Below are 22,584 nucleotides of genomic sequence, written 5' to 3' on the forward strand. Positions count from 1 at the left end.
CAACAGGAACAGTCATGACCAGTGATTTATGTAACAACGTTACCAAACACATACTTGAAAGACATAATTACACAGATTTATAAAGTTTCTTATGTGAGAAAAGATGCATAAAACCAATTGTAAACTTAGAAAATTGAAGGAAAAATATACTATGTGATGCCAAATAACACCTAGGTTGTGTGATAAGGAAAGGGTAGATAATGTATTACTTTGCATGAGTGAGTGTGGACAGGTGGAGGGGAATTACAAAGTTAGAACTTCTCTACAAGATTTTAAAGGTCAGTCTCAATAATTTTTCACATATAAATATATAAATTATTATTTGCTACATAGAATATTCAACTAGAACAAACAATCATTTTTCCATATTTTTCATATAGAATACTTAACTAGATAATGACATTTTTGAAATAAATGCTCATCGATTGGTATTTCGATTTGAAATGATAAAATTCAAATCAACCACATCATTTGTAATCTTTTCAATATAATTTTTTTTCCTTTATGCCATTACTCAAAAAATAAAAAATAAAAAATTAAAAAAAATAGAAACAAGAAACAAAGTCCTAACCTATAACTGGATAGTCATTCAAGAAAGTGAAAAAAATGAAAGAGTAGCCAGCTAAATAAGCTTGTTGGTGAGCCAATTTCCTGCTTTTGAATAATGATGATGTTAGTTCGTTAAGAACAATACCTACTCAATTTCTTTCTTTTTTTTACTAGAACCTGTACTGGTATTTAATTATCTTATTTTATAAAGAGAAGCAATTAATTATTTACCCTTCTTATCTTATGCTACAATATTCAGAAGAGGGATTACTATTTCCCTTATTTGTGGACATATAGGTCGTTTAGAATCAGTAGCATGATAAGGTAGAATAGATTCTGAAGGAGTACAACAATTTAGGTTTTATTTAGGCTTCATTTGTGAGTGAATTTGAAATGAAAAATAATTAAGGTTAAAATTTATAAAATCATAGGCAAGTTAATTATTGGATGTAGATGATAATTATAAAGTGTAGGATTGATAAAGGATAACTTGGAAGAACTAAAAAGAAAGAAAGAACTCACTAAAAAGCAAGCTACTTTCGAAACCTTGAATTAATACCTGGTCCGAACCGGATAGAAAATTCCTTACTAATTTTATTAAGATCCTTGTTTGAGTAGAATAAAATAGGAGGATTTCAAATAACTATATTCAGTATCAAGTTGTTATAGATTGCACAAGTGCGTCTTTACATTGTTACCTTGTAAACAGGCAAATCCACCCTCTCCAAGCTTGTTGTCAATTGAAAAGTTATTTATGGAATTAGCTATTACAGCTAAGTCAAACAATGGTAACTCCAGATCTTCCTTCTGGCTTTTGTCATTGTAACCTTCTTCAGAGTTGAGCATCAGATTTCCTGTAATGCAGGGATGAAGCGGATGCAAATGAGATGAGTTGATCTAACAAAGTAATATACCATTACCAGGAAGAACACATCAGCACATAATACAGAATATATATATTTGTGTGCATATCTTTTCTTTTTGTCTTCTAAATTAAGTTTACCACATAATTACTCATCTCACATACTTTCTTTGTTCAGCTATAAATTCTTCTTCTTTTTTCGGAGATGCAAGGTTATGCTGATACCCAGCAGAAGAAGTCCAAATAATAATGCCAAGATCACTCCGACTATCTTTTTTTTCTTGCCACTGAAGCCAACTTGGTGAACTGTTGAATCCTCAATTCATTTAAAGCAATGGTTAATTCATTCAGGTAATACAACCATGAGAGTACAATCATATGTATAATGTCAATTACTATATATATAATTAGAAAATAAGTAACAAAATACATTCAACCAAGGCTAGTAACATAATGAGGCCAAGCCAGGCCTTAGTAGATTCTGTGATGCAGTCACTTTTAACCATGATTGGTATTAAGGGAAGCTGCATTTGAAGGAGAAACCTGCCTTTAATTTATGAACATTACTATACACTCGGTAGAAGAGGTTATCAATTTTTCAAAGTGCTAGGGGCTCTGCAAGTGGCCAAGCTGTAGTTGTTGCCTCTTGACTTTACAACTGCTTTGTCGGAAAGTTTGCAAGCCTGGTTTAATTTATACACTTCACAGTTAAACCAAAGGTACAACTTAGGAATAGAACTTTATCTCTGCTTCTGATTCTAGATTTTCCCCTATGAAGTCTTCTCCCAACTGCAGCTGAGTGCACTTTATATGGGTGGTGTCATGGTAAGGTGGTGTGTGTAGCGGCAAAAATTAACATGTGGGGCAGAAAATTCAGTGCAGTCATGTGTTCTAATGGTATGCGGTCATGTGGTTACTTTGTGATGTAGCTTGAAAACATCACACAAAGAAAACGATTTGCAGTCTATTTATTTCACTAAAACACAAATTTTAGATACAATAGATAATAACTTCAGGGATGAAGAGACACAAGAGGGGACAAACCGAAGAAGTGCACTAGGGGCCTTGAATTCACAAGGAGAATAGAGGGAAGAAAGAAAAAGGGAGAAACCCCACAGTCCACCAAGGGGCTTGAATCCACAAGCACAAGGGGAAAGAAGGGGGAAGGATACATGGAGCCACAACTCTAATAAACCCAAGGGTTACTCACATATTGACCCTGTCTCAATTGACTTAATTGAGCCATATTTATAAAGTCTTCACACCCTTAAAATGCAAAATTACCAAAATAGTGCCTCTTTGGTGCAGCTTAAAAGCTGCTTATTTCAGCTTTCAGCTTAATTTAAGCTATTTTGATGTGTTTGGTTTAGCTTAACAATGCAGCTTATAGCTTTTTGTAAGCCAGAAATCAGCTTATTCTTTGAGTGGGGCAGGAGATACTTAATTTATAAGTCAGAAATCAGCTTATGTTCATAGTTATAAGCTATAAGCACTTTCCCATAACTCTACCAAACAGGGCCATAATCCTCCCACAAAAAATACAATAACAAATAAGGCCATCATAATTTTCCCAATGGACCACATCACATCACTGCCTCTACTTTTCCTTAATAATGGTCACATGCCTTGCTATTATTAGATGGGCACATGGCCAAGTGGTGTTCCCAGTGCACCAAATAACTGCTCGTGTAGCAGGGATTGCAATAGAGAGTCTTGATATATTCTGTATATGTGGCAGCCAAAAGCTCTGGCACTTGTCAGTGAAGGAAGTGCCTGAAAGGTGCAAGAACCTATTTTGGGATAGAATTGATGATGGATCGCATGATTCACGATTTGATTCACATTTTACGATTCATGCGATTCTTAAAACTATAGGGTTTGATAGATTCTGACCCCTTCTTACCTCTTTTGACAAAAATGAAACTTAAAAAGATTAAAATGACATAAAACGCATACTAAAAGAACCATACATATATTTTGTCCTAAAATATAATCAAATTTTATAAGCATCAACGTTTGTATGCCTGTAAAATCACTAATGTATGTGTTTGGCAGTCAAAGGGAGCATCATTTAGTTATAATGTAAAACCACTAATCTATGTGTTTGGTATGAATTCTTACCCAACTCAGAGGAAGCCATCCTTATGTAAATGTCTTGCCCATTTTCACTGAACTCTCTCATGTCAATCAATTCATCAAACCAAAGCAAGCAGCCACTTCCACCTCCTCTTATGTCTAAATTTGTGTAAGCCGTACAAGAGCAGTTTTTCAAGCATACCATCTCGCATTCCCTTAAGGTCATGCTCTTGTTAAACCAGGAATATCTTGTGTCTGGCATTTTATAATGTGAATACTTGAGAAATCCATCTCCGTTACGGCAATCCAATGGTGTCCTCCGAACACACCCATCAGACCAATCTCCATTTTCCCATTGCTTCGGATATTTGGGCACAAAGTTACTCAAACAACTGCATACTGGTATGTTTTCAATGTTACAGTCACCATATGAACCACACCGTTTATAATAATCACAATTATCTGTCGGTGAACTCAGGTAAAGGACCCATTCCTGGGTTCGATCAATCCATGTGAAGCGCTGCATAATGCCATTATGACTCAGAGCAAACCTTGAAACAACTGAGTTGTTAATGAGTTCATAACCATAATACACCTCCTCCTCTGTGAAAACTAATCCATATTTGTAGATGGAATTTGGTTTAAGGTTTGGTCTCCCACTGAATCTGAGACCATTCCATGGTCGAGATCGATGCAGCTCAATGGAACCATTTCTCAGAATAAGTTGTGGATATCCTTGGGGATCACACCAAAAGGAAAAATCACCTTGAGCTGGATCATCACTGCTCTTCCATGAAGAGAGGTGCCGCTCTTGGCCCATTACAAAATTCTTTCCAAGCTTCATGCCTGGTAAAAGAGTATCACACGGATAATCAAAGCTTTGCCACAAAATATTGTCATTCACGTCTTTCACAACAAGATTTCCTGACTCCATAAGTTGGGCAACATGGTCCTGTGTGGATCTTGTCACATTGGGAGACCAAATGACACTGCTGGTACCATTGACAAGGGCAAGAATTCCAAGGTTGATTACCTTCAAGACACCTGATGAATCGATGAGTGGGGTTTCTCTGTTGGCAACCCATACAACAGTCTTAATAGATATTTTCTTGTACCATATTCCCAAGTATTGATTCTGCGAATTGTCAGGGCTGAAAAATCCCATCTCAAAGCTTCCACCAGATGAAACTATGGTCTGGCTGCCTGTAATGGAGTGGCTTTTAGTTATTGTGTCTACTGCTTTGGAGATTATTAAGATGGAAACTAAAGAGGAAAACAAGAAAGGTATTTTGAGGACTTCCATTGATGGTCTAATGTCCAATTCATGGAATTCCTCTGTTTTTCCATTTTTTATACCATTTATAAATGAACACTTTGCAGCACAGTGATTCTTCCGTTGGACTTGGTAGTGTCAATAAAGAAGACATGGAATTCCAGAGTCAGTCAATGCTAATTCCACAAAGTCGTCATTTACAGTAAGTCTTTCTTTCCCCTCACTGGGTCATTATTTGCAGTAAGTCTTCCTTCCCGCCTCGTTGGGGGCATTGTTTAGGAAAGGGTAAATTACAAATACATTCCCTGAGATTTACTTAAAATACAAATTGTCCCATGGTTTGAAAAATTACAAATATTTCCCTATTAGAATTTTTTATTTAACAGAATTAATTAAAAAAGTGAAATTTCTAACTGTTCTCCTATACAATAATAAAATTATCTAAATTATTAATTAAAATAAAATTTTAATATTATTAAAAACAGTTAATTAATTTGATGATTTATTAATAAAAAAACCTATTTATTATAAAATTAAAAACCTTAGAGGACATAATATAATTTTTAAAACTACTAAAAATAAATTGTAATTTAAATAAACCTCATAGGGGTGTGTTTCTAATTTACCTTTAGAAAAGCATACTTTCTAAATTTCAAATGTATCTTTTTTCAGTGGGAACTTGGAACAACCACGTATTGGGAATCTTTGATAATAAAATTCATAGATCAGCATAATTTTGTCCCCTTCTTTTGTTTGTCTATTTTTTATTGGGTAATTGACCTGATGTCTTCTCTGATGGGGCATGATAAAGCTGTTATCACTGAAACTGAGGAAGTTTCAACACATCAAGTCATACCCCTCAATGTAACTTTAGATATTGCCATTTTAATCTTCTGTTGCCTTTTTTTTTTTTTTTTTTGGGTAAGCATACAGATAACAAAAACTAATACCACTATGAGCCCAACAAACCCTTATTTTCTCTCTATTAGACATCAAATTTGGAGAGCAGACAGTTTTTTTCTTTTTGGGAGCCTTCTAAAACTTCCTTTCAATTAGTGGTCCAAAGGGTTGGAATCCCATGGAGTAAGAACAATCAGTCATGCTTATCACAATAGCCTAAACCAAATTAGCATTAAATTAAGACGATCAAATTCACAATCGATCTGGACATTTTGAGGAAAGTAAGGCATTTGAAACTTCATAAGACAGGGCAAGCAAGCTGGTAAATAGAAATTCTATTATAGAATGCAGTTTAGTCCAGCCACTCTTTCGTAGTCTAGCATGGAAGTAGCGAAACTTCTCCAGTGAACAACTCCATGCATACTACTAGAGGAAAATAACATGTTCAGAGTTTTTTTTTTTTTTGACAAATAAGATTTATTACCAAGAGCATCAAGAAGATGCTAAAAAATACAAAAGAAACACCCCCCAAAAAAAGGAAAACACCTAACAAATCAAATCATCTACAAAATCCACGAAAGCAAACAAATCTGGGTTCACCCTCCCCGACACCCAACTATACAAAACCTCAAACAACTTGTGCTCTAACCATGATAACGAACGAGCAACCTCCTGAAAGGTACAACGATTCCACTCTAACCAAACCAACCACATTAAGCAGAAAAAGGCCAAAGTCTAAGCCCAAGCCCTCTTATGCTGCTTCCCAACCAGACCCCCTCCCCAGATAAAGAGAACCTCCAGCACCCCCTTCTGCTGGACCCACACAACACCAAAAGTAGAAAAAATAAGCGCCACAACCGAGATGCTGCCGGACAATGAATAAACAAATGATCCACAGACTCTGCGTTACCACAACAAAAAAACACCAATTGACTTGAATATGATGACGGTGAACCAAATTATCAATAGTAAGGATCCTGCCAAAAACAGTTGTCCACACACACACACACACAAAAAAAAAAAAAAAAAAACACCTTTAAAGGAGCAACTATCACCCAAACATGTCGTCAAGGTAACTCCTCCTTTACACACCCCCCACAAAACCCGATAGTAAGATGATTACCAAAAAAACCCTGTTGAACCCAACCCACAACCCCCCCTCCCCTACACCAAAACATCATCCCCCACCCCCCCAACCAACACCCCACATAGGAAACCCAACAAGTCCACCAATTGCCCAACCTTCCCGTTGTTCAGAGTTTGTTATCAGTGCACTGCAAACTTTTTCATTACCACAGATGTTCGGACATCTCATCATGTGCAACTTCAATTAGGGGCTTATGTATGAGATAAAGCAGAGCATCATTTGATTCTATTGATTTAACAAACCAAATTTTTGAAAGAGGCTTGCTATAAGTATTCCACCAAGAGTATTTTCACTGAATTTCTTCACCTTCTATGTGGCTCGCTCATGTAATATAGTGGGCCTATTATTTTCCCTTCACCATAAAATGAGAGAGAGAGAGAGAGAGAGAAGTTTTGAAGTCTATGATGGATAGGGTAAATTAAACTGACCTCCCTTGAGGTTTCTAACTAATACATTAGTTAGTACCCTGTTGTTCTGGAAATTGCATCCCCCTTCCTATGGTTTCCAGTCACATAATTTCCACCCTCTATCAGTCAACTGTTAGGTCAACTAACAGATAGGGCTGATGTCAACTATGGAAAATTTTATGTTAGAAATTGGGCGCCTATGTGGCATGACCTTTTGAACCTTTTGAACCTGAACCTTTTGAACCTTATCCATGTAAGTTTGGATTTGAATTCAAAACTTATTTGGATAACCATTCAGGATATCTATATCTATCATATCAATAGATATGGATAGATGGATAGATAGATATTGGTTGTTATTTATCTGATTATATATTTTAGATAATATATTGAAATCTCAGATACGTATATCAGATACGTTATGGGGTTTTTACCCATAACCCTTTTTTCCTAGACTCTCTCTCTAACTCTCTCCCTTTAAACAACGATCAAGCCATTTTGCACTGTGACTTGTGTGGGTGATACTCTTTAGTTGTAATATCACTCCACAGTTGGGTTCGTTGTTCAGATTTTGGAAGCACGTGATTTACCCGCGAGGTTCTATCACCTAAAGGTATGATCCAAATATTTTTCCCGCTGCGTTATAATTTCAGACTGATTTACATTGGTATCAGAGCCAATATTGGTATTTTCGTGCTTTTTTTTTATGTATTAAAATATGTGTATATTTTTATATAAATATATATACATGAATATTAATAAAGGAGGAAGATGTCAACTCTCATTAGATTAAGAGCGTAAAATACCTCATTTTTATGTTCATTAAATGTCATTTTTCATGCCATAAATGTATTTATTTTGGAAAATGGAGTCTGGCAGTACCGAAATTGGACCAAAAAACACCCTGGAAGGCGGAGCGTGGGCCTCACGCGGCACCTGACGCCGTGAGCGGCTTCCACGCACTTTCATGCATTGACACACTCTCTCACGCGCTTCCACGTGCTGCCACACACGTGTCCGCGCTGCGCACGCGCAAATCGAGTGCGGAGCCACGCGCGGAGCCGCGCCGTTTTTCCTTCGCGGCTTGGCTGCTGGTACTAAGGCGCTGTTTGTTTTGTTTTAAATTCTTAATCGCGTTAAATAGTCATAAGTAATTCGTTATAGCTTTGTTTTAAGCGTGGTTGGGACCGTTAGACTCATAATTAAATTTTCTATCTTCTGTAAAATTTTCAAAATTTTATGAAAATAAAAAATATTTTTCCTGAAATAATAATTCATTATTTCTTCTTTAAAATGCATCTGGTGTTGCATGATTAAGTTTCTGGGGCTGAATTTTTTATTGTAGACTACTGTTGTAGTTTAATATTTACTGGTATTGTTATTGCATTTTACCAGATTCTAGAATATTTATTTCTAATTTTATGTGTGTATTTCAGTTATTTAAAATTCCAAAAAATTTCAAAAAATTTCAGAAGTGATATACTTTCTGTTATGGCATAATTTGAATATTAAATACAGCATATTGTTGTTTTTTGCCTAGAATTTCTAATATGTTGTAATTAGGATAGCATGATTAATTGTTTTTTATTTTAATTCCGTCATTAAATGTTACATAGCATGTATTGATTGTGTATCTACATTATGATGCTATTGTATGGAATTAGAATATTTTATCATGTTTTTTAGACATGCCATAATCAGTGGGAGGTTGTTCGGTTGATAGAAATCTTTGCAGATTTACTCCCGAAAACTAATATTTTGCGTATGAATTAAATTAAATTTTGGATAATTGTCACCTGTGACGCAAGAGATGATTACGAGCATAGCGGATTTTCGATCTTGCGACTTGTGTAATATTGTCACTATTTAATTTAGATTTTTGTGGCAAAATTATATTTTACTTATCAAATTAATCCCAATGCGAATTTCTCTCTAAATTGATTTAGCTTATGGAAGTTAATTTGGTTGACCTAGACTTAGTAGAGATGTTCAAATGTGAACAATGTAATCCTATTCTTTAGATGAGCAAAAGTCTTGGAGACTTTAGGCTAGACTTTAATTGAGCCAAAGTAAAGAAACATGACTTAAAGTCGCCGTGTTTTTGGTTGCCTTGTTTGGCACAATAAAAACTAATGTGTGCGCTATGGTTAGCGGCACACTACGTAGTTTTGGTTGGCGAGTTTTGGAGTTATGAAATTAGTAAGCCCTCAATAGATCTGTATATGATCTTGACTATTGAGTTGCGCGAATTGACTTTGTAATTTGACTTGTAATGATGTTGCATCATTGGATGAAGTAACATTCAAGAGTCACGTCATCCAAGAAATGCGAGCTTAAATGAATTAGTCATTGTGTAAGATAAGTAGCCAGTATGAGCAGTGTTTTGCTCTTTATCCAATTGTTGGGAGTGGATGGAGCAAAATTTCATGCATTATAATAGTGTGCATTGAAGTATTACTTGAAGTTAAAAGATTAGCGCTTAGTAGCAGCAAAATCTATTAACACTAAGTGAAAAGATTAGCACCAAGTGGCTGGAAAATCTATTAGCATTGACTATAATAGTGTGCATTGAAATATCACTTGAAGTTAAAAGATTAACGCTTAGTAGCAGCAAAATTTATTAACACTAAGTGAAAAGATTAGCGCCAAGTGGCTGGAAAATCTATTAACATTGCCAACTTGTCCAAGTCTGGACACTTACTGTTTCCACAGTTATGTGTGAGACATGAGGAGGTGCTTCTTTGTATGATTCCTTAGCTAGGCTAACATTTTTTGAATAACGTTTACCACTAAGCGCAAATGTTGCAACATAGTAATGAAAAGATCAAGGCCGACATGGTTGTTATAACTCTAAGAATTTGATGCATCGCTTGTGAGAGCATTGTGTTGAATTAGACTCTTTAGCCTAATTCGTGCTTAAGTTACTTCAGGAGCTGTCATAATTGATAGCTTATTCTCTCTTTCTTGTGGATAGTAGAATTAATTGCAAGTAATTATGAAGCGAGAAATAGATATGGCAAGAGGAGTATCGTCATCTTTCAATTAGATGCATTAAAGTGTATGGAGAATAAAATTGACTTGAAGGTGCAGGGGATTAGCACTTACTAGTTAAATTTGCGACTTAGGCGCACTTGATATCTCCATGACATCCTTTTATGATCTAGTGAATATGAATTAGTCATGAGTCATTACCTAGTTGGGCCTAAACCTTTAAAACTTGTCTTCAAGAACTCACACATTAGGAGGATTGGAATTAGTTTATGACATTGGTCATGAACCGGTGGCTTATTATACTTAATCACATTAATGAGATGATGACAACATGGTTTGAGTAGGCCCTCTTGGGCCCACTCGCTTGTGACATCATGCTCTCATGTGAATGTATAACTTTGTTCGCAATGGTTGCGCACAAGTAAGTAGGAAAGCCGCAGAAGGTCATTTGTATTGGCGCATTTAGTCCACTATGATATTTGTGACTAGATATGTGTAAGGGTATGATAGCTAAGCCTCAATCTCGACACATTTATAGATTATGATACGCATCTGAGTCAAGACTATTTGATCTCCCATAAGTCAAAAGTTTTGAGATGATTTTTGACATTGCACATATGAGGTCGATATCAATTAGATAAGAGCTTTTGTGCTTTTAGTTTTGACCAAGGTGGCGAGTATCTATTTGAGTTATTTTTTAGGAAGCTCTGTGAAGAGAAATGGATGCTTAGAAAATTGATTATTCCTAGTACTCTACAACACAATGGTGTAGTAGAGATAAGGAATTAAGTATTGTTAATGTTAGGTGGATGATGGCGCAATATGTTTCCTAATTGGGAATTGCACTTTAGTTTGTTGCCTATATCCCTAACTAAGTGCCCTTCATATTAGATTTTACACTCCATTTAAGTAATGGGTTAGCAGAGAGCCATTTGTGGGCGAACTGCAACCATCAAAGCAGCTTATCCTTATTTTACTTCTCATAAGGTTGCGAAGTTAAGACCTAGGGTTCTATAGCGCATTATTGTATGTTGTCTTATAAACACATAGGGTCGTGTGGCGCATTATTGTATGCGGTCATGTAAACCCTCCGGATCATGTGCATATAGGTAAGCAGCTTTGTGGTAGTGTAACTAAGTCACATAAATTTTTCTTAGTAAAGGTGACGTGAATAGAGTTTTTGGAACTCTATAAGATAGAATTCTAAGCATAGCGCTCTATGTAGCCTAGTTGAGAATGGAAAGAAATTTCCAATATCCTAGGGACAGTGGGAGCTATGTGCCTACTAATGGATTACTCCATTAGAGAAGAATACTCTACATTCTTAGTTGTGTGGTAGCGAATGTGAAAATTTTCCACATCATCACTGGGTGATTGAGAAGAAAACATTCATGATTGCTCCGCAAGATGATAAAGAGCCTAGGATAATGCCAAAGGCTCTAGTCCCCTATTTTTAAAAAGTGGATCAATATTGCGCAGTTTAAGACAAAGTCTTTGAGGATTAACCATTTCTATAATTTGGTTGACTTTCCATTATGACACGAAACTGTTCTAAAGTTATGCGTAATTTGGATAGTCATTGTTAAGGCATAAGGCTCGCTAGATACCGAAAAGTCGTACCATTGAGGAAAGTGTAGACCATGAGAAGACTTCCTCCTGGGAAGTGAAGTTATTTCAACTTAGGCTATGATTGACATAAGTTCGGAACATTGATTTATGGACGTTGTGACCTAACTTCTCGTTGGAGAATTGGATAAGTAGATCCGTTGGGATTTACCTTCTGTTTTTATGGGGAAAAGTTAGGAGCACAAAAAGGTTGCTAGTTCCAATAAATTTTTTACAGCCTAAAACAGTTATCCAAATTGTGGTTCTTAGATTTTGTCAAGCCATGATAGGCCAACGATGATCGATGAAGACTACTGAGGCATGATCAATGGTCCAAAAGAAGTTTTTCCTTACTTAGTCATTATGAGCCAGTAATTTATAAGGTTGTCACCACCTAGGGTGGGTAGTCCTCTGTTTTAGATATGATGGACATGGGTGATATAATTTATATGCTCGGATGTACGATCCTTAGGGATTGTTTTGGGAGAATTCCCGATTTGTCTTTGACGACTCACATAAGGAATATCTTAGAATGATTCTAGATGCAAAATTGCAAACCCATTGACTCACCTATCGGTAAAAGTTAGAGCCTTAGCTATTGAGTGAATCCTCAGATTGTCTTTGGGAGAAACAGATGACCTATATTCCTTGATCTTTTCTCTATTGTGGGAGCCTAAAGTACGCTATGTGGGCGTATTCGGCATGATAAGTGTTATCTTTGGTAAATGGTCAACTGAGTAGTTTAGACATTGACCTTGCTCATTGGATTGTGGATAGAATGCTTTACTAGTAGTATATAAATTTGCCCCTTGTAAGATTCAATGCGCTAGTTGGGCGCATCCAGAATGAACGCAAATTGGTCACCAAAATATCTTTAGAGAGGTTATTGCGCAAGAGGTAATGATCTTGAATCACTTCACATGTTGCGCATATGGTGGATTCCGTTGTATATACTTATCGCAAGAGGTGCTGATAAGGCTTATGTCTCGAATCTAGAATTGCGCAAGCTGTGGTCATGTTGCGCATATGGTGGATTCCGTTGTATATACTTATCGCAAGAGGTGCTGATAAGGCTTATGTTTGGAATCTAGAATTGCGCAAGTTGTGGTCTTATTTTTTTTAGATCAATCACTTATTTGTTGTGAGATGATGGGATGTTGACACCATTTTGGTTTTATGTCATAATGATTAGCAGATGATGATGTCAGCAGGCAAGATTGGCTCACTCACACGAGCAATCGCCCTTGGCACTTGGGAGCGAGCAAGGATGAGACTAGTGGTTTATTTTTATTTTTTTGGAGCCAAGAGAGACTAAAATTATCCACTATGCATGTCGCCTTGGTTACAACCAAGATGAGGTCGTGTTAAGGACCAAACATGGATGTTAGTACCCACTTTCCATGTTGTGCCTGTTATGATTAGCTAGATGCGAGATCTCATTTGGCGTCTAGAAGGCAAGCAAATAGAGAATTCGGGTTAGGCGCTAGAAAATGACTAGACTAATATCTGTACGGTGTATCGAGCATGACGTCACTCTTTATGGAAGAGTTACTCCACCGTAGCATGTATTCATACTATATGTGCTTGGCGACCGAGTAATGAGGTGAGAGAATGGATCCCTATTTCCTCACCGTGTGAGTCTTATATGTCATTATTGATATGCTTTCATTTATGTACCCTTTTGTGACTTTTGACTATGTCATAAGGTAAGGGGTTGATGTTCTGCTACTTTGGTATGTTGCCTGCGGTCATGTATGATTCGGCCTTAAGGGACATTACTGGGAAAGCGATCAATCCTAAACTAAATGGCATGAGGGCAAAGGAAAGATCATCTAGTATTACACCACTATTTTATATTCATTGCCGGCAACTTACATTGCTCTATACGAGAGGCGGATTGAGTGTGAATATATTGCAAGAATTGAGAGGGTCAAACATGCTCTTTTGAGGGATTAGAGATGTTTTTTTTGGACCAGTGTAATTAGATGGGTCTGGGGTATATGAGACACTATTTCTATTCTTTTTGGGTTGATGTCTCTATGCTGGCTCATTTTGAGTTTCTAGTATAGAGCTCGCACATGCAGGTGTTCTCAGCAGTCGCACGGTGCATTGGCTAGTATGTGATTGTTTCATTTTTGAGGAGATTGAGATAGAGATGTGGCAGTGTCATGCCAACTCATGTGCGAGTGGGAGATGTTACAAATTGGGCGCCCATGTGGCATGACCCTTTGAACCTTTTGAACCTGAACCTTTTGAACCTTATACATATAAATTTGAATTTGAATTCAAAACTTATTTGGATAACCATTCAGGGTATCTATATCTATCATATCAATAGATATGGATAGATAGATATTGGTTGTTATTTATCTGATTATATATTTTAGATAATATATTGAAAAATCAGATACGTATATCAGATACGTTATGGGGTTTTTACCCATAACCCTTTTTTCCCAGACTCTCTTTCTGACTCTCTCCCATTAAACAACGATCAAGCCATTTGCACTGTGACTTGTGTGGGTGATACTCTTTAGTTGTAGTATCACTCCACTACTGAGTTCGTTGTTTAGATTCTGGAAGCACGTGATTTACCCACGAGGTTCTATCACCTAAAGGTATGATCAAAATGTTTTTCCCGCTGCGTTATAATTTCAGAATGATTTACATTTTAAAATACCATTTTTAACCCTAGTAACAATTTCCCTCGTGTTCTCTCTGATCTCTCTCTCCATTTCCTTGAACCAAACTAACGATAGCCATAAAAGTAGAAGAAAAGAATGTTTCTCCCAAAAGCTAATCACACAACAATCTAAAGCCACTCAATTTTATACAAAGAATCAAAGACTTGAAATCCAAATTTACCAAATAAGACCATAAAACCAATCCATTAACACTGACTGATGATTACAGGTTACAAGCCATAAAAACTTGAAGCACAACCCATTAATGTACCCATCACCAATTGCACAAAACAGTAGAAACCCATTACCAGAATTGTTGTAAAACACACAATATAACAAGAAAATTATACAAGTCAAAGGAAAAGGAGACAAAGCTGAGAAAGCTTACAATAAACATGGTTATTATAGCTTGGCCTCTGGTGCAGAATGAAAAATGCTTGCTCATTGTGAGACAATTGGAATAGTAGAGACCAGACTCACTGTCAGAACGCGAGTCTAGAAGCTGTGCAATTCTTGAAAGTTAGTACAATTACCAAGAAGAAAGTGAAACTTTACATATATATAGATAATAGATATTGATATATGTATGTAAAGTAATTTATAAGTGCATCTATGGAGAGAGAGAGAGAGAGAGAGAGAGAGAGAGAGAGAGAGGAACCTGGTAATTGCCACTAGAGCAAGTAGTGCCAATGATGACGAAAATTGATAAAATGAGAAGCAGCTACATTTGGCTTATTTGAGGTGAGTTATTCTTCTTTAGATCACTAACTAGTATGCAAACATTTTGCACAAGTTTCAGATTTTCTTTTCGAGTAATGCTAGGAGTACAGAATGGTCCAAAAAAATGCAACGGATGGCTAGGAATAAACCAGCTATGGCGTGGCCCACATTCAAAATAAATCATTGACTCTGAATACACTTTCTGTGATTCATTTTGTGTTCGCAGCATTAGTGTTTTTTTTTTTTTCATTAATTTTCTAGGCATCAAAACTGATCCCAGATTTAATTCAAGTGGAAAGTAGAAAATGGGGAACTGGTTTATACAACTTAAACGGTCTGTGACTGTAGTAAAGATTTCGTTTTATTTAATAGGTTTTGGGGCATATAGTTTACATCAACACAATGCATGTTTCTATCGAGCATTTAACAAAGTATTGGTGATTTCATTGGCTGAAGCTGTTACATCCTTGCTTGACGAACAACCAGCCTCAAGAACATTACTTTCAGTGAAGAACCCAGGCTGTTTAGCCCAGGGCAATGCACCTTCACTACCCAACATCAGAACCACAGATGACATGCTTGGCCTATCCTCTAGACATTGTTGCACACATAAAGGACCGATATGGATTGATCACAACACTTCATTTAGGTAGCATGAGTCCCATAGAGCCTCATCAATCAACTCCAACGACCTATCTTCTTTATAGAGTCTCCAGGCCTGAACAATCTATTACAATATTAACAGTACTTCTTGGAAAACATACATATACAACAATAGCTTTAAACTTCGTACACTTACATGCCCAAGGAGGTTGATGTGGTGATCTGGATGATAGAAACCTCTATTTCTCTTCCCACTCACAATCTCTAGCACCAAAACACCAAAGCTGAATCCATCTGATTTTACTGAAAATAGACCACCCACTACATACTCCGAAGCTATGTAGCCGCTACAGAGAAACACTTAATGAAAAACCAGATTTTGAAGCAATATAAGTGGAATAGACAAAACATGTTATGGAGATTCTTACTATGTTCCAACCACTCTGTTTGTATTTGCTTGTGTCTCATTTTCTCCAAAACTTCTAGCCACTCCAAAGTCTGATATTTTTGGATTCATGTCAATATCCAACAAAATATTGCTAGCTTTGAGATCTCTATGAATAATTCTCAGTATGGAATCTTGATGAAGATAAAAAAGGCCCCGAGAATTCCATTAATAATGTGGAAGCACTTCGGCCACTCTAGTAATGCACTCTAGGTTCGATCTGGAAATTTTTGTCTGATTTAGTCCTTGCTCCTGCTAATTGGATGCATGAATTTTTAACAGTATTCCTCAATGGAAAATCCCAAATTTTTCTAGAAGACAAAGTTCGTGCAAGTGAACATGTAATAACAACCTTTTTGGCCTCATTATCAAATAATTCAAAAGATTTATATGGAACCGAAAAGAATAAAAAAAGAATGAAAGACTACTGGCTGGTGTGAGAGCGGAATAGTTGTGCTATACATATAGTATTATAGTTTCAAGAGATTCAAACCAAAAATAAAGTAGTCCAGACTTTTGTTGGGCATGTATTCATAGATCAAAATCTTTTCTTCTCCTTCAATGCAGTATCCTAGAAGCTTCACAAGGTTTCGGTGTTGAAGTTTGGCAATACATATTACTTCATTCTTAAACTCATCAATTCCTTGGCTAGTTTTCTTTGAGAGCCGATTCACAGCTATTTCTTGTCCTCCTTCCAGCATATCCTGGGCATTACTATTATAATTGATAGAATGTTCTTCTATTAGAACTTAAAATAAACTACTCTATTTTTTTTTCCCCATTCATTATTTATATTTACTTGCTTTTTTCTTGTCGCTCCGGCTAACACTGTTCAAACAGCTGCAGTCATGACCAGTGATTTATGTAACAACATTATCAGACACATACTTAAAAGACATAATTACACAGATTTATGAAGTTTCAGAGGCGTAGTTAGTTAAGTTTTGATTTGTAAGTTATTTAATATAAAGGGCCAGCCCTGGCCTAAGGCTAGTAAGGCCTGTGCCTTACGCCCCAAAATTTTGGCCCAAAAATAGGGCCCCCAAATTTAGTAAAATGTTATAGGCTCAATGCTCTTTTTTTTTTTTTTTTTTTTTTTAGGATCAATTTAAAGGGCCCCAAAATATTTTATTGGGTCCATATATGGTTTAACCCATATTTATTTATAAGTGTAGTTTGGCCCATATTTATTAAAATGAAAATATATATTAAAAAAAAAGTGTTTGGGCCCAAGAAGAACAATACATACAATATATGGGCCCTATTTTTAATTTTTTTTTTACCTTCTTTATCTATTAGATTTTAGTGGAATAAATAATTTTGCCCTAATTTTTTTACCTAGGTCTTTATTAGTTTTAATTGAATAATTTTTTCGTATTTTTTTTGTCCTAATTTTGTTTCATTAAATTGTTTTGTTTATAATTTTAATGATTATATGTGCAAATAAATTTTTTTGTAGCTACAAACAAATAAAAAAAAATTGTAACTTATCGTTTTATCCATGAACTCTTATTTTTTTCAATGTAAGTGGGGCTCCTATTTTCGAAATTCGCCTTAGGCCCCCTAAATCTCAGGGCCGGCCCTGTTAATATAGTGATATTTAATTTTGATTTATAACTTACTTTTGATATAAAATATGAATTATAGGTTAGATTTTAACCAATTAACTATTTAATTAAATTTTGCATTATTTTAAATTAAAAATAAACATATTTTTATGAGCGTACATAGCTGTACTCATACCTTATTTTTTTAAAATTCTACTTGAGAGGGTAATTTATATGAAAATTGGGCCGAGTTGGGCCGTTATGGGCCTCAGTGCGAAGGGCTGAGTAAAAAGGGCATAAAGTTACTCCGGTCTTGAAGAGGTTTAAAGTTACTCCGGTCCCAAGGAGGTTAGCTCGGTTACCATACTAAAACTTATACCGGTTATGGCGCAGTATGGTTAGCTCGGTCTAAACCTTGCTAAAAGTTAGCTCGGTTTAGACTTACCACGGTTTGTACAGGAGGAACTGAGGTAAGGGCAGTAAAAGGACGAACCGAACTAAGGATAGTTCGGTCTGTTCTATGGCTAAGCATAGCCATGCGTAGCTCGGTCATGTTGACGTCTGACCATGGTAGAATCATCTCACTTGGTTTATGCAGTGAGGGGGGTGTTGAAGGATAAGCATTATCTTTCAGGAGTATGAATCCTAGAGGACTCTATATGGAGAAGTAAAAGTCCTATAAGGATTGTGCCACGCGGAACCTATAAAAGCTTACAACATCACCTATGGAGAGGTAACACAACTTTGATTCCTGAATACACAGAGCTTTTGTCTACTTGTCTATTCTGCTGACTTAGGCATCAGAGAGGTTTCCGGCACACACCCACCGGCTAGCTCACGTTTGTGTTTTCAGGGAGTAAAGCAACGACGTTTGGAGTAGCGTAGACTTGATCAACAGGATTATACGAGAAGATTTATTTCTTTCCTGTACAATTGGCGCCGTCTGTGGGAGGGAAAGTCAGACTAGAACAAAACCTCTTGATCAAGCTTTTCCTCTTTAGAAGCAATGGCACACAACGAAGATTTGCCGCAGTTCGCCATCGACGGACAAACACCAGGGGGGGTGCAAGGCGTGAAGGCCTACCTTCTATCCCTCCCATGGCAGACTTGGAGCCACAGCGGCAAAATCCCAGGAGGGATGCAAGGGGGAGGAGGCGAACTAACAGCCCCCATCACTCTCGTTCACGAAGTCCTGACAGACAAAGGCGGAGGATTGATCCTCAAGTTCTGGAGGACCGTGTGAAGGAGCAAGACGAATTAATAAGGAAGATGGCGGTGGACATGGAGGCCATGAAGTGCCAGATCAAGGGAAAGGAGGTGGCGACAGGAGAGGGGCGCAAAGGCAATGCGCCTCCTCGCCACTCAGAAGATCGTAGTAGGCATACCACGGCATCGCAAGCAGAGAGTAGAAGCCTCAGGACGAGCGACACTCAATCAAGGACTTCCAGAACTCGTTACTCCAGGTCTGAGAGAACGAGATCATTAAGGTCTTACACAGAAAGAAGTACCTATCGGCCCTCATACACGCATCATACATCATCCAGGCAAACGGAGTTGCCTAGATCGTCCGACTTACGGACTATGCTTGAAGAAAGGGCGCGACAGAAGGAGCATGCTAGGGCACGCGATCCACATAGAGTTCGGACGCATGGAAGCATCGAGGTTGGAATACCAGCACCACCCCTTGCCTACGAACCAACGGATAAAGCGTTGGCAAGACTACATAGCTCGCCGTTCGTTCCGGCGATAGAGAACGCATCATTACCCTCAGGCTTCATCCAGCCTAAATTTACCACGTACGAAGGGAAGACAGACCCTTACATGCACCTAAGCCACTTCTACCTGGTTATGGCGGTATATCGACGAAACGAGGCTTTGATGTGCATCCTCTTCCCATCAAGCCTTGGCGACCTAGGCTTGACTTGGTTCGAAAAACTTCCAGAAGGTAGCATAGCCTCCTGGACGCAATTGGCAGAGGCATTCGTAACAAGGTTCAGAACAAACACCAAAATCCCGGTGGAAATTGATCAACTGCTCTCCATTGACATGGGTGAAAAAGAGTCGTTAAAATCCTACAATAGCCGCTACTGGGAGACCTTCAACCAGATTGGGGACTGCCCCACCAATCTCGCTATCGCACAATACAAAAGAGGCCTTCCAGTCGGGAACAGACTAAGGGACTTAATCACTATGACACCACCACTCACGATGGAGGCCTTAATGGAAAGAGTGCACCAACACATTCGGGTAGAAGAAGATGGCGCTCGTGCTAAGGCAAAGTCTAGCACGACCGCAGTACTAGATAAAAAGACCGCGACAAAGGTCAACGCAGTAGAACGTCCGAACAAAAACGGACGAGGCAGGCGGGACAACGGAGAAGACCAGGATAAAAGATGGTTGAGAATCCGCACTGCCATAACCACGGTATTCAAGAAACCGATCTATCGGATTCTGAGCGAAATACGGGATGAGCCTTTCGTCAGATGGCCAGTTAAGCTAGGAGAAGCACAGAAAGACTACGACGAAAGATCGCGATGCACCTTCCACAAAGAAAAGGGGCACCTCACTGAAATTGTATGCCATTAAGACAGCATCTGGAGGAGTTAGTGGCAGCCGGTCACCTGGATAAATACATTGAAGGAGGGATACAACCAGCCCCCCAGGACCACAATAACCCCAATGGAATGCCAATTGACGCCCCACCTCAAGGTGTGATCAATGTGATACATGGAGTATTCGAACCTGAGCGTGTATGCGAGCTCAGAGGATCGATCAAGAAGGCTGAGCACTTAAGAGAAGTACTAAGCGCTCAACCTACCATCAAAAAGGGGAGAACAGACCCTATAAACGTCATGTCTTTTTCAAACAAGGACTTGGAAAGAATATAACTTAGAAAATATGAGGAAGAAGAACTCCGAAAATATGAGGAAGAAGGAATATATTTCTGTTATATTCAAAACTTCTTATTTTACAAGACCAAATGACACTCCTTATATAGGAGATATTACAAACATCATTATAACCCATTATATGCCACTTACATATTATATATTACCACTATCTACCACTATCATATTATATACATGCCACTATCTGCCACCAACACCACTATCATATTATATACATGCCACTATCTTATTATATACATTAAGACAAATTTCTAGCACTCCCCCTCAAGCTGGTTTGAAGATATCTTCCATAGCCAGCTTGCTAGTCAGCTTATCAAATTGCTTCTTGTGTAGTCCCTTCGTTAACACATCAGCTAATTGTTCACCTGTTGGAAGGTAGGTCATACAGATTATGCCAGCATTGATTTTCTCCTTGATGAAATGTTTATCCACTTCTATATGTTTTGTGCGATCATGTAGAACTGGATTATGAGCTATAGATATAGCTGCTTTGTTGTCACAATAGACCTTCATAGGTGTCGGGTGAGAAAGCTTTAATTCTTCAAGAATTCTTTTAATCCACATTACTTCACAGATTCCATGGGCAACAGCTCTGAACTCTGCTTCTGCACTACTTCTAGCTACCACATTCTGTTTTTTACTCCGCCATGTAACTAGGTTCCCACCTACAAAGGAGCAGTATCCGGATGTTGATCTCCTGTCTGTAACACTTCCTGCCCAGTCTGCATCTGTGTATACTTCAACTTGAAGATGTCCATGTTTCTTGAACAGTAAGCCTCTCCCTGGAGTTCCTTTCAAATATCTTAAGATCTTATAAACGGCCTCAAAGTGCTCTGCCCCTGGTGAGTGCATGAACTGACTTACCATGCTGACTGTAAAGGCAATATCAGGCCGCGTATGAGACAAGTAAATCAATTTCCCTACAAGTTGCTGATATTGTTCCCTCTCTTTGACTTCTTCAGCCTTAGCAGCTTGTAACTTCAAGTTAGGCTTAATCGGAGTCTCCACCATCTTATAACCAAGCATACCTGTTTCTCCAAGGAGATCAAGAACATATTTTCTCTAATTAACGAATATACCTTCCTTGGATCTTGCAAATTCCATTCCGAGGAAATATTTGAGGGCTCCCAGATCCTTAATGTGAAATTCTTTTGCGAGTTTCTCTTTGAGGGCTGCTAACTCTGCTTCATCATTACCAGTTAAAATGATGTCATCAACATAAACAATCAAAATTGCAATTTTACTGTCTTTTGAATGTTTATAAAATATTGTGTGATCTGCTTGACTCTGCGAGAAGCCACAACTGATAACTGCTTTCCCAAAGCGTTCAAACCACGCTCTTGGTGATTGTTTGAGTCCGTATAATGACTTGTTCAATCTGCATACTCTGTCACTTCCAAGTCTCTGCTCAAATCCCGGCGGTAGGCTCATGAACACCTCCTCTTCAAGATCACCATTGAGAAATGCATTTTTAATGTCAAGTTGATGTAGAGGCTAATCTGAATTTACTGCAAGAGATAACAGTACTCTGATGGAATTTATTTTAGCAACAGGAGCAAACGTCTCCTGATAGTCGATCCCATAAGTTTGAGTGAAGCCTTTAGCCACCAGTCTCACCTTGTATCTCTCAACGTTTCCATCTGCGTTACATTTTATCGTAAACACCAATTTACACCCAACTGTTTTCTTGTCTTTGGGTAGATCAACTATCTCCCAAGTACCACTTCTCCTTAAAGCATTCATCTCTTCCATGACTGCTAATTTCCAATTCGGATCATCCAATGCTTCCTGTATATTCCTTGGAACAAACAAGTGTGAAATCCTAGATGTAAAAGCTCTATGGTTTTTAGACAGTCTTTGATAGGA

The 22,584-nt window shown here is 37.6% G+C and overlaps 1 protein-coding gene across 2 annotated transcripts; it reads right to left on the bottom strand.

Annotated features, from left to right (window-relative positions):
* Positions 1-1,579: 1,579 nt before the first annotated feature.
* LOC145788703 (G-type lectin S-receptor-like serine/threonine-protein kinase At4g27290) lies at positions 1,580-16,001 on the bottom strand. Of its 2 annotated transcripts, XR_014336479.1 has the most exons (3): positions 15,153-16,001; positions 14,883-14,996; positions 1,580-1,717 (listed from the first exon to the last, which is right to left on the bottom strand). XR_014336479.1 is itself a non-coding variant. In XM_082879989.1 (2 exons), exons 1-2 carry the CDS (start codon positions 4,788-4,790, stop codon positions 1,590-1,592), a joined length of 1,386 nt encoding a protein of 461 aa, XP_082736115.1. In that variant the 5' UTR covers positions 4,791-4,932; the 3' UTR covers positions 1,584-1,589. The 2 variants fall into 2 exon arrangements, 1 of the variants encoding a protein (XP_082736115.1); XM_082879989.1 differs by lacking the exons at positions 14,883-14,996; positions 15,153-16,001 and adding an exon at positions 3,533-4,932 and having other exon boundaries at positions 1,584-1,717.
* Positions 16,002-22,584: the final 6,583 nt, after the last annotated feature.

The sequence above is a fragment of the Camellia sinensis genome, chromosome 7 (genome assembly GCF_055761805.1).
Source record: "Camellia sinensis isolate YWXY chromosome 7, ASM5576180v1, whole genome shotgun sequence".
NCBI classification, from domain to species: Eukaryota; Viridiplantae; Streptophyta; class Magnoliopsida; order Ericales; family Theaceae; genus Camellia; species Camellia sinensis.